The 12378-nt window shown below is 49.6% G+C and overlaps 1 protein-coding gene across 1 annotated transcript; it reads left to right on the top strand.

The window, feature by feature from the left end:
* Nucleotides 1–2677: 2677 nt before the first annotated feature.
* On the top strand, nt 2678–3145 carry LOC124655578 (E3 ubiquitin-protein ligase EL5-like). Its single transcript, XM_047194448.1, has one exon. It carries the CDS (start codon nt 2678–2680, stop codon nt 3143–3145), a length of 468 nt encoding a protein of 155 aa, XP_047050404.1.
* Nucleotides 3146–12378: the final 9233 nt, after the last annotated feature.

The raw sequence follows: 12378 nt of genomic DNA, 5'->3' as shown, positions 1-12378 counted from the left end.
GGACTCCGTCTTTGTTACGGTAAAATATTGACTTCGGCTTTTGTTTCGTCCAATTTCGATAATATTTCATGTACAACTTTTCTGAAATACAAAAACAGCAGAAATCATGGAACTGGCACTGTGGCATCTTATTAATAGGTTAGTGCTGAAAAATGCATAAAAGTGCAACGAAATATGAGCAAAACATACATGAATTGGTGTAAAACAAGCATGGAGCATCAAAAATTATAATTATAGATACGTTTAAGACGTATCACAATACTGCCCTCGTAAGCGTTTAGAGGTTTGGTACCAATGCACGCCTCGTTCTACTCCAACATGTTCACATGCGAGGTAAGGACCGTAGGAAACTCGTAGCTATGCAATTAAATTACCAAACAAATAAGAAATGGCACCAAATCACCAAAATTTAGATAAAATGGGAGAAATTTTACCTAACGGGGTGTGTCGACGAACGTGTTGGAGGTGTACCGTCCATACCGATGCCTGCAGCCGATGGTAGCGTTGGAGGTTGAGGGAGGGGCCCATCCGCATGCGCAGGTGAACCTTCTTCTGTTTAATTTGGCCAGCGGACATGGATTTCGTCCACTCCCCGGAAGCCTCCGCTTTCGCACCTTTGGCGACAACCACTGTCAATGCTGGAGCTGCCCTAGAGCTTGCAGCCGAAAGGCCACCACCTACTTGGATGACATGGTTGCCCTGCTACTTCCACGTCATCCCGGTGGCGAAAGCCTTGGGAGAACCCAAACGGATGGGAGGGAGTGGTTAAGGCTGCATGACGACGACTACACGTCGCGGCAGGGGTTGTGAGATCGGCAATGGCGGTGACGGTGGAGCTACAGGCGTAAAGTTGAAGTTTTCATCAAGCGAATATTCACACGCCTCTCGGGGGTACGGGAAATGCGAGCCTTGGACCTGGCTAATCCAGACCTTTTTAGAGATAAGGCATCATGGCTCTGCTTTAACTTAATAAAGCCTAAACTGGCAAAATTCCATAACATACAGATACAACATAACACAATACATCTAATCAGAGAACACCCAAGTCCGCCACAACACACACAGACAAATACACGATAGGTTCATGATAAAGAGAACCGAGGAAACGCTCATGTTGATCCCTAAGGCTGATATGCAGACGCTTGATCTCGTCCATCGCCGCGTCGAGCAGGCTCCTATCCCTCAATCTCACCAACATCCGCCATTTCTGCATATATGTGAGCATTTTATAAAGAACATTAACCGGAATACTGATAAGCGTGCAAAAATCAGTTTATTCCTAACGTCCCAGAGGGCCCAACATTGTGTGGCAAAGGTAAACCATACTAGTCTACGGTATTGGCGGGATAACCCCTGAGAGATCGCCAAGAACTCGCCGTCCCTGCCGGGTTCCAATCACAGTGCAGGTCTCCTTGACCCCTGCCCACATGAGCTTGGCTAAGGAACAACCAAAGAAGATGTCGCTACAGCCCTCTACTTCCCCACAAAGCCCATAGTCCCCGTTTGATGGCCTGTGACATTTGGCAATCTGCTCCGTACATAGTAGCCGGCCGTGCCAGAGAAAAATCTTAATCCTTGGCGGAATGCGCATACGCCAAACCTCTTTAAAGTACGTCACCGTCTCCCTCTACGATAGACGGACGTAAAGAGATCTAGCGGAATAAGCCCTCGAGGCCTCCAAGCTCCAGGAGATACAATCATCCTCCTCGGAGGGGACCGTCCCGAACTGCCTACGGAAACGGATGCGCCATCCCTCCTCATCTTGGGACGAATGCATCGTCAAGAAGGGAAGAACACATCAGCTGAAGAGGTTGGGGTACCGCTCCAGAAGCGGGGATTGCTCCGTCCACCAGTCTAGCCAAAAGTAGGAGCATTTCCCACTCCACACCTGATGCTTAACTGCCTGTTTAAAGTACCATTTCAACTTCTGGAGAGCATTCAAGAATTGCGACCTTTTTTTTTTTTGGTACTGATGGACCTTAGGATCTGATCGGGTCATCTTTTCTAGTAGAAAATAAAAATAAACTAGCAGTATTGTTTTGGAACGGGCCGATATCCAGGATGTGCTAGAGTTGCTCTTGGAGACACACGCGGGCGGGAAAGGTAAACACACAAGGGGCGTAGCACATTGCAAAGATTGAGTTTTTTCTCTTGCGACTTGTAGAGCTTGAGTTTTGAAAAGATCTATGTGGACACGTTTGCGCAATACTAATAATCCAGTGTCCACGTTGCCGCCGACCAGAATCATCATATCCGAAAAAACAATTAAAAGGGTCAAATATGCATTCCTGTCAGATCAAGTTAGGAAAGAGATCTCATTCCCTAGCATCATCATCAATCTATCTACTAATTTAATCGCCTACTTATAGTTAGCATCCTGTTCCTCCGTCAATAATCACTTTACTGATCGGCAAGTAGGAGGCGCACACCCTTGTTTACTGCTGATAACCTGCACACTCTTTCTCGTCTGTCGTTTCAAAGCTAAAAAGCTGCCGTACAAAACTCGGGGAAAGGTCCCAGGAACATAAACATCTAAGCAGGAATCGTTCACGCGAGAAGTAAGGAATTTGACGAGAAGCGAGTAGATATTTGATCTGACGAACCGCACGGACAAGGTGTGTATATACAAGGGGGTTTATAGTTGCTTTGCATTACAGTGACGGTGCTAGCTGCGACCATGTCCGGTGACAGCGTGCTCGTTGGCGCTTCCATAGCCATGCTCGTCGTGCTCTCCCTCGCCACCTTCTTCTGCGCCAACCGGCGGAGGAGGGCAGTGCACGGCTCGTCGTCGCAGCGGAGCGTCGTCAACGACGTGGAGCTCGGGCGCGGCGGGTGCGCGACCGCCGCCGCGGGGCTAGAGGAGGAGGTCCTGGCCGCCTATCCGACGACTGTGTACTCCTCGTCGGCTGCGACCGTCGGTGAGCGGAGTACGAGGGAGGAGGCGCCAGACGACGAGACAACGTGTGCGGTTTGTCTGGCGGAGTACGCCGACGGCGACGAGCTCCGGCGGCTACCGGGGTGTCATCACTCGTTCCACCGGCGGTGCGTCGACGACTGGCTCCGCCGACGGCCGACCTGCCCGCTCTGCCGCACGCCGCCGGCAGTGTCAGCATGCATGCAGACGCAGCAGAGTGACGCGAGATAGCTAGGCATATACCCATATATCTGTCGGGACCATTTCGTAGAGCGGCAAAATGGGTACGCACGGAGCCGCCGTGCATGTCTAACATGTGTATGTATGGATATGTTTGGTTTCATTCACAATTTGGCAAGCCAAAAATTGAAATCCATAGTTTAGTTAGCACGATGTTTAGTTTTTTGACACACTTTGGCTTGCCACACTTTATTGTATGTATGTCATAGTCTCAATTTTTTTTGCCAAAGTTTAGCTACAATATTTCAAGCCACACTTTTATGACTAACCATACTTTGGCTTGGCAAATTGTGAAAAGTAACCAGTAACTTCCGTATTTTGATCCTGAATTTTTTCATTAATCACACCACTTGCAACTGAAAAAATCTTAGTTGCAACTTAAGTGCACGAATGACCATATAAATTTAACACCGAAGGAGTGGAGTGAGCGATAACTTAATTCTCAGTCTACTAAGAACTAGAAATTCCCACAAACCTATTTTTCCCTAATCCGGCAAGATACAAATAAACCTAATAAATAATTACATTAACCAAAATATTCTAAATAAAAATATCTTTTCGGGTCGGTAAATTTTTGGGATTATTAATAACGAACACAAGGTTGATAACTTATAAGCTAAGAAAGTCGTGAAAATATGTCAAAATAAAATTAATTTTTGGGGTTGGTAACTTTTCTTAATTACCATTGATAATTTTTTTAATTTACCATTCATAAATGATAATTCACACACTAATGGGTTGATAAATTTTAGCCTAAAAAAGATCTTTGTCGAAACACATCAACATTAGTGCTAGTTTTAAAGGTCTCATCGAGACCGATTTTATTGATTAAAACGGATCTTAAATTGGAGTTGTCGTTTGAGAGAGAAGCAGTTTTGAAATTTCAAATTAAGGGAATAATCAATGTGAGTTTTGGCATTAAAAAAAATTGTCGAAACATATCAATATGGTTGCTAGTTCTAAAGATCTCGTCAAGACCGACATATTGGTGAAAATGAATTCTAAATTGGAGTTGCCCTCCCACGGGTCTCGATGGTCTTTCGGGTAGGTTCTATATGGCTTGCTGACCCATCATCAAGCTTGATGTGATGGCGGCCTTTCAGTCCCTGTGGGAGGGGGACTGTCGGGGGCTCCATGTGGCAAACCAAGCTTTGGTGTCCTTGCTTCCAAAGCGGGCGGATGCGGTGGAAGTGAAGGATTTCCGACCGATTAGCCTCATCCATAGTGTGGCAAAGCTCATGGCCAAGGCGTTGTCCTCTCGCCTTGCACCCAGGATGGAGGAGTTGGTTGGCCCTCGGCGGAGGGCTTTCATACGTGGGAGGTGCCTCCATGACAACTTCCAGTTGGTGCATCATACGGCCCGGAAGCTGCATGCGCTTAAGCGTGATGCCATCCTTTTGAAGCTCGACATCACCAAAGCTTTCGACACTGTGGATTGGGCATTCCTCTTAGAGGTGATGTCCCGGTTAGGCTTTGGCCGTAAGTTGACCTCCATGGTGGGCGGGATGCTTAGCTCGGCTTCCACCCGCGTGTTGGTCAACGGTCAGGCCGGGGCGCTCATCTTCAACCGCCGGGGACTCCGCCAGGGTGACCCCCTCTCCCCTTTGCTCTTTGACACGGTGATGGATGTTCTCCACTTCATGTTTGAGAGGGCGGCGGACGTGGGCTTGCTCACGGAGCTTTCCCCTAGTGGTTTCCGGCATCGCACCTCGATGTATGCCGATGATGTGGTCACCTTCATCAGACCCACCAGGTTGGATCTCCAGACCTGCGCTCAGATCGTGGAGGACTTTGGGGTGGCATCGGGCCTGCGCACTAACCTGGCCAAGTGCTCGCTTCACCCCATTCGCTGCTCTCAGGAGCAAGTGGACCTGGCCAGCTCTATCCTAGGCTGCGAGGTGGCCTCTTTCCCTTTCAGGTACTTGGGACTCCCCCTTGGACTTAGAAAGGTGACAGCGGCACAGTTACAGCCCGTGGTGGACAGTGCGGCCAATAGGCTGCAGCCGTGGTGTGCCAAACTTCTCACCCGTGGAGGAAGGACCATTCTGGTCCAGACTACTCTCTCGGCGATCCCGGTTCACGCCATGATGTCTCTGGACATCCCTCCGAAGGTCATTGAGGCATTGTTGAAGATTTGTCGCGCCTTCCTTTGGAAAGGGCGGCGGGAGATCTCGGGTGGTCACTGCTTGGTCGCGTGGGACAAAGTGGCTTCCCCAAAGCTGCTTGGGGGCCTAGGTATTCCGAACCTTCGCCTCCTCAATCTTGCTCTTCGATGTCGTTGGGCGTGGCTGCAAAAGGTGGACCCGTCAAAGGCTTGGACGGAGTTCAACATTCAACTCCCCAGTCTCTGCATGGCGATCTCGGACGCTGCTATTTGTTACATGGTGGGCAATGGCGATCGGGCTAGATTCTGGACGGATCGCTGGCTTGACGGGGCCAAAGTGGCGGAGATCGCTCCGAACGTGGTTAGCATGGTCTCGAGGTGGAGAGCAGCGGCATGCTCGGTGAGGGAGGGCCTCTCGGGCCAGTGGCTTCGCGATTGTGGCCTCGATATGAGTGCCGAGGCTCTCCCAGAGTTTTTCTTTCTCTGGCAGAGGTTGGCCAACTTCCACTTGGACCCCGAGCGAGAGGATTTGCCTCTGTGGAGATGGTCGCCTGACGGTTGCTACTCCGCCAAGTCAGCGTATGGAGCGTTCTTCGCGGGACAGGTGAGGGCTCCTATCTCCGATGAGATTTGGCTCTCCCGGGCTCCCTACAGTTGCAAGTTCTTTGCGTGGCTCGCCGCGGAGAACCGTTGTTGGACGGCGTATAGACTTCAGAGACGTGGCCTGCCTCCCCCACCGGCCTGTCCTTTGTGCGACCAGGAGCCAGAGTCCCTGCAGCATCTGCTCCTTGGCTGCGTGGTGTCACGGGAGGTCTGGTTTTGGGCCCTTCGTTGTTGGGGCAAGGAGGACTGGCTCCCAGCGGCGGACACCGAGCTTCTGGAGTGGTGGTCTTCACGTACCTGCCCGGCGGCCCATAGGTGGGACATGTGGACCGCGATCATCCTAGTGTTCTGGTGTATTTGGAGGCACCGGAACGATGTGGTCTTCAACGGCGTGGCGGCTTCGCAGTTCACCATTAGAGACAGGATTAGTCTGGAGTTTGATAGGTGGCGGCTTGCCAAGCTCTTCCGTGGCACCCTTTTTGCTTTTCTTGATCCTAGTCTTCTCCCGTGGCAGCTAGGAGAGTAGGCGTGCGTGGGGAGCTGCTCCCCCTTGTGGGCAGCATCAACTTTGCCTTCTTTGGCTTTCTTCTATGCGATTGATACACCTTTTCATGGTGTATCCTCGGAAAAAAAAGAAAGACGGGTCTCGCTTATGTTAGAATCGTATGTTTCCGCATGCATGCAAAACTTTCCCTAAATATCTATCACTATAGTTAAAAACCTGCCTAAATAGAATTTGTTGGCCAACTTGCTTCCTTGCTAGTGGTTGACCGCTAGCTAGGGGACCAACAACATACATGCAAGCATGCAAGAGGTAAAAGCACAGAACATAGATTTTTTTTTGTACCGGTTCATCACAACTTTCAACTTATTGTATGAATTTGCACTTAGTGAGCAAGTTGGTGTATGCCTAGTGCAATCCATGTTAGCGGTATTGTCGGAAGCAGATATGTCGCTGAAGATGTTGGCGACATAGGTGGCTAGTAGTCTCACCGTGAGTGCTTCCAAAATCTTATTGACCTTCACCCGTGCAAGATCACAAGAGGCGAGGGTCGAGAGGCCTACTGTTTCATCATGCGGTGCAAGCCGGAAGACGGGATTTGCAGGTAGCCGACTAAGGCGAGGACCTACAACAACTGAGGATCAGGCAGATGCGTCTGGTTTGGGTCAGGAGATGGGATAGGGAAGACCTGATGGCATATACATTTCACAAGTATTCGACTAAGAGCAATTCCAATAGTATAGCCAGCTGCTGGCTATAAACCAAGTGCCATGTCACCTATAGCCAACTTAGAGCCAACATATACAATAGTGAGAATATAGTACTATATCAATGTATGACCCACCTTTCACTCTCACAAAGTGCCTAGGAGCACGTGCTAGAGCTGGCTCTTGCATAAGACTACCCACAATGGGAGTATCATAGGTAGTATCATGCATTCCATGCATGCAAAATGCTGATGTGGCAGTGTAATTAAGGACGAGAGAGAGGGTACTAGTATCATAGGTAGATACTGTATCATAGCACATACTACTAGAAAAATTAATGTCAAGTAAATCCTGTACATATATTTGCATTGAGATTCTACAAAATAATTAATATATAGAGACTATGATACTAGTATATGATATCATGCATTGTGGAGATAGTAACATGTAGTAGTATCATACGCATGATACTTCTATATGATACTATGCATTGTGACTAGTCTAAGAGCCCACTCCTCCTCTCTATCCTCCTCTCTCTCCTCCAACTAAGCAATAATATACTATTTTAATCCTTATAGCCAGCTGATTATGACTTATTGTACTTGCTCTAAGGCGAGGAGGACCTGTAGATGACTAAGGATCATGCGGACGCATCTATTTTTGGGCCGGAATCGGGAAGGAGTCGGAGGTAGGCTGACTTAGGAGGTTTTTTCCTTAGTTTCAGGGATAATTAGGTTCGGAGATCAGCTTTTCACGTGTAGAGGAGACCTAAACTTGTACGGCATAGTCACCGATTGAAACTACTTTTTACCTTCTCAAACCCTTGTCCTTGCTTCCCTTTCTAATGTGACTTCAGAGGTATTTCATCTCTTCAATCGACAACTAAGCTAAGGGCGGTTAGGCTGACTTAGTTCAACCCATTGTCACCTAAACCTCTGACAAGGCCCATTCCGAGGAACTGGGGCTTAAGGTTCAAAAATGCCAGCTGGATTATCTTGTGTGTATTACCACCGGCATCGAGGGTACACTCCAATGTGTTCGTGTGACGCGTTTCGAAAACATACTTTTTGGCGACTCCGATGTGACAAAATCTCTTACCCGGCTGAAATAGCCTATGAGAACATCATATGGCCCAACTTTCAAGAACTCTGAGAGGAACAATGCCAAACCTTTGAGGCATTCAACACCCGACACTAGGAAGAGATCGACTGACGAGGAATATTCAACTGCCCCTCGTCCCGCACGCACCTCCTCCCACACCCCCTCGTAACCCTAACCACCTCCCGCCGCCGTCGGTGGCACCGCTGGGCAAAGACCGCGGGGCGTGGCGGCGGCGGCGGCCCTTCCTCGCACCGCGCTGGGAACGGCGGATGTGATCTCTCCTCCACGCTGAGGCTGGTTGGACGCGGATGGTGCTGGGCGGCAGCGGCCAGACCTTGGCGCTGCGGCCCCCGCCTCCCATCGGCTCCTCCCGTGGTCAAGTCCTCGATCTGCGATGGCGGCCAGACCTTGGCGGTGGTGGCTGGTGGTGGGCAGCGGTCAGGTCCTCGATCTGCGCCAATACCCCCCTGCCTCTTGCTGGTGCGTGGAGGTGATCTTGGGCTTCTCTCGCGGCACAAGGTCGCCCGGGGCAGCAGCCTTAGGTTCGACGGCGGAGGCGGCCCTCTTCTTCGCCGAAGATGGTCGGCCTGCGGATGGTGGTGGTGGGTCTTTCGATCTATCACCGCCTCTCGGCGGCGAGGTGGAGAGGCGTGCAAGCCAGCGACAGCTGTTGTCGCCGGTGGAGGGCTGGCATTCGGATGCGGCGGTGCCCAGGGCGTGTGCGGTGTCTCCGGACAACGCAATATGCGCTTGGTGTCTCCGGCAGCATCTGTCGCCAGCCTGGGATGGTCGCCGGCGTGGGGGCCGCCCTAAATAAAGGCGGCGCTCCTAGGGTCTCTCTTGGGTGAAGATGAAGACTTTCCTGAGGTTTGCTCTTCTCGATCTGGCAGGAGCGTTGAGTTCCGGAAAGCGCCGCCTTTGAATGTAATAGTGCTTTTTTTGCCTGGAGTTTGCTGGATCGGTGGTATTCGGTTGTGCGCACCCATGCTTTTATTCCGGCCGATTGGTTCTAGAGAAAGTGGCGCGAAGCTCTGGTCTGTGTTGGCATCAAGAGACATTTTGGTCCATGATGCAGTCAGATAAAGGGAATAACATGAAGGCCGGAACGGAGAACTAGCTAAGGGACGTTCAAGTATCCGCGTTGTTGAGGAACTTGCTTGGTGTCCCGAGCTCCGCAGCAGTGGTATGGAAGTGGGGCGGCAGCAGAGGTGAAGTTCAGGCTACTATTGCGAACTTTGGTGCAGTAGAAGATTCACTGGTGAAGTCGATGGCCCTGGACTGAGGTCTACGGTCAGATGATTGATCATTTTACTTATATCTGCTTCACTATATTTTCGGAAAAATGAGCACATGTGAAAAATAGGCGGGCTTATTGTGCACACCCTCCTATTCGTGATGAATACTTTCTTAATTGTAAGAGGTGCTCAGAACTATGATGTATGCGTGTAGCATGTTTAAACAAGCTTCCATTGGGTGTGTCCTTTTAGGAGATATTTCCAGTTGGCAATGAGCGAGTTGCATGAGTTCAGCTTTGAGCATTTGTTTGTCAAGTTCTTTTTTTACTTTTTGATGTTAAAGATGATCGATTTCTTTTTGATAATACAATAAACCACAACGCATCCAATGAAATGCCGAATTAAGGGATTGCTTTATTGATGATATAGCCGAGGTATAGACTTACAATGAAGCTAATATTAAAAATTATATTTTGTTAATTAACCATTTTGCCTGCTGGGTCTGCTCGCTTGATAATTATATTTGCAACTGATTTGATAAGGACAAATATTATTAAAGCTCCGCCATTGTAATTTACATTGTTTCAGAGTGCAAGTCAACTTTTTGCTGTACTGTTTCTTGTGCGACTGAAGGCATGCCGGGGCTTTAACACGGTTCTCTCTTAGATCTAGAGCAAATGTTGTCTTCCTGTTGCTACTTCTGATGGTAGAACTACTTATCTCTACTACTTAAAAAAGGGAACATGTTCCGTCATCAGACGGTACGACGCCCATTTCGTCAAGCGGTTCCTTTCGTCGTGCTCCACGCCTCCACCACTCTCTCCACCGCATACAGCGCGTCGGCGCCCCTCACACCTCCTACATTTTTCACACACAGGCCGCCGGATCCTGCCTCCACTCCACAGCCGGCCACCATCGCCTCCTCTCGATGCCCTCCCAAGATCGGGAGCAAGAGTAGCAGCACCGATGCGCGGCGGATCGATGCACGGAGAGGCCAGGATATGGGCATATGTAATGTCGCTGTCCTCTTTTTTCTCTCGATCTAACGCCTCCACGCGCGCCTCCCCTTCTCCTGCCACGCAGCTGCCGCCGCCATGCACGCGAGCCCGCCTGCGCTGCATCCACCGCCCGCCCGCCCCTGTACTCGCCGTCGCCCGTCCCCAGCTTGAAGTCTTCCTGCTCCTCTCTCCAGAAGCTCCATCGCGAGGCCACACCATTGGGGTCGTCATCAACGGGAGAGAGGCCAATTGAGTCAAGGAGCGAAATTGGATTTCCCTGTGTTCGAACACCGAACACCAGTGTGACTGGCATGGCGCCGACAAAAAACAACTATCTACTCGACCTGTTCAGCCATATGCAGTACCCAATATTCCAAGGTTATTAAATTTCTCAGTCAGTAGATCCGGTTTTGTTGCCAAAACTTTTAGCATATAAAAGCAGTGCATATAGTCATTTGTGGAAGTAACTGAATGCTCAATGAAGTTTAAATTTCAGTTATGATTGGCTGCAGATCATCATGCATTGCCACGATGATCAAGATGTATATGTATTGTGAATGCAAAGATGTTGATCCTCCTGCTATGTATTGCAGTTGGGCTGTACTGTGACCGGGTTGAAGTCTAAAGGGCGGTGTTGACCTGGTTGATGAGGAATGTGTGCCCTCATCGCTGCTGGTACTTGCATCTTCAGTTGATGAGGAATGTGTGACATGTCTGTTTTCTCAACCAATATCACGGTCTGTTTTCTAATCTTCATAACTCTTTTCATGAAGGCTCACTGGATACATGATAATTAAATGAACCGCATGCGCTGCATTATGCATTGTTCCCATTTGCCAGAGAAGTATTTTTTCATCACAAGAATTAATGGTGTGTTTCTATTGTGTTTTTTTCCTGATTTAGCAGGCAGCTTCAAAGGTCATAATTATGGATGCTAACATACCCGATCATAGTCTGTTGCTAGGTTAATGGGAAACCTTGGTGTGCAGGCAAGGTTTCGATGCTTCTTTCCAGTTGTACTTTCCTGCCTGAATTGTTTTTCCAACTAATGTTGAATGTTCCAATGGCAGTAACCTTACCTGGTTAAAGGTGGTTTCAAATATTGGGCTTACAAGCTTTGTGTGAAAGAACTAAAGAGTGAGACTGCAGTAACAACATCAAATGTTTAGTAATAATTGGAACAATAGATTCCACTGCATAATTGTGTTTGCCAGTTTTTGGCTATCCCATCTCAGCTCAATTTTCTCCTTTCCGGTATATAACAGTGCTTGTTATTGACATTGGTCTCACATACATGAAACTTTTTTCCTTTGAGCTCGTTTTCGAAACCAATAGGCATGCTTTTTTTCTTACTAATTTTCTTTTCTTTTGTGATAGGGCCTCAGTCTCAGCTGCAACTCAAGCTTTTGCTTTTTTACAGGTTGAGATGCATAACATGATTTCCAGTACATTGGGTCTCTTGACGCAAGGGGTGTTGTACAGTTTTAGAGTCTTTTCTTTTGCCAAAATGGACATTACCTGTTCCATTTGACTCAAAGGAGAAAGGGTTAGTTCATGTAGATGTAGGACAAAAGAGGTGTGACGAGGCCTAACCCTAACCCACCGCCTCCCTCTCCTGCCCCCCTCCCGGGCGGCGGCGGAGGCTCCTCCTCCCCCCGCGCCCCACAGCCACCCGCTGCCCGTCGCCCTCAGCCGCTGCCGGCCGCGGCCCCGACCCCGGCGCTGGCCTCGGCCCTGGCCCCCGTGCCTCGGCTCTGGCCATGGCCCCGGTCTTGGCCTGGCTCTGGCGGTGGTGGCGGCACCCCCTCCGTCGAATCGACAAGGGGGAGAAGAGGGTTTCCGCGGCGGCGTTCCATGGGAGGTGATGTAGCGCCGGTGGAGGAAGTCGGACGGCACGACTACTTGGCCAGGGCCTGAGGCTCTCTGTCGGTAACCATGGAGGATTCGGTGGAGCGGTGGCGGCCTCCTCCCCAG

The sequence above is a fragment of the Lolium rigidum genome, chromosome 5, assembly GCF_022539505.1.
Source record: "Lolium rigidum isolate FL_2022 chromosome 5, APGP_CSIRO_Lrig_0.1, whole genome shotgun sequence".
Taxonomy (NCBI): Eukaryota; Viridiplantae; Streptophyta; class Magnoliopsida; order Poales; family Poaceae; genus Lolium; species Lolium rigidum.
The sequence above is the reverse complement of the archived record's forward strand: the minus strand, read 5'-3'. Positions and strand labels throughout refer to the sequence as shown.

What these genes read in the sequence shown, in the direction of transcription:
- LOC124655578 (XM_047194448.1), top strand. Translation starts at nt 2,678, where the DNA reads ATGTCCGGTGACAGCGTGCTCGTTGGCGCTTCCATAGCCATGCTCGTC.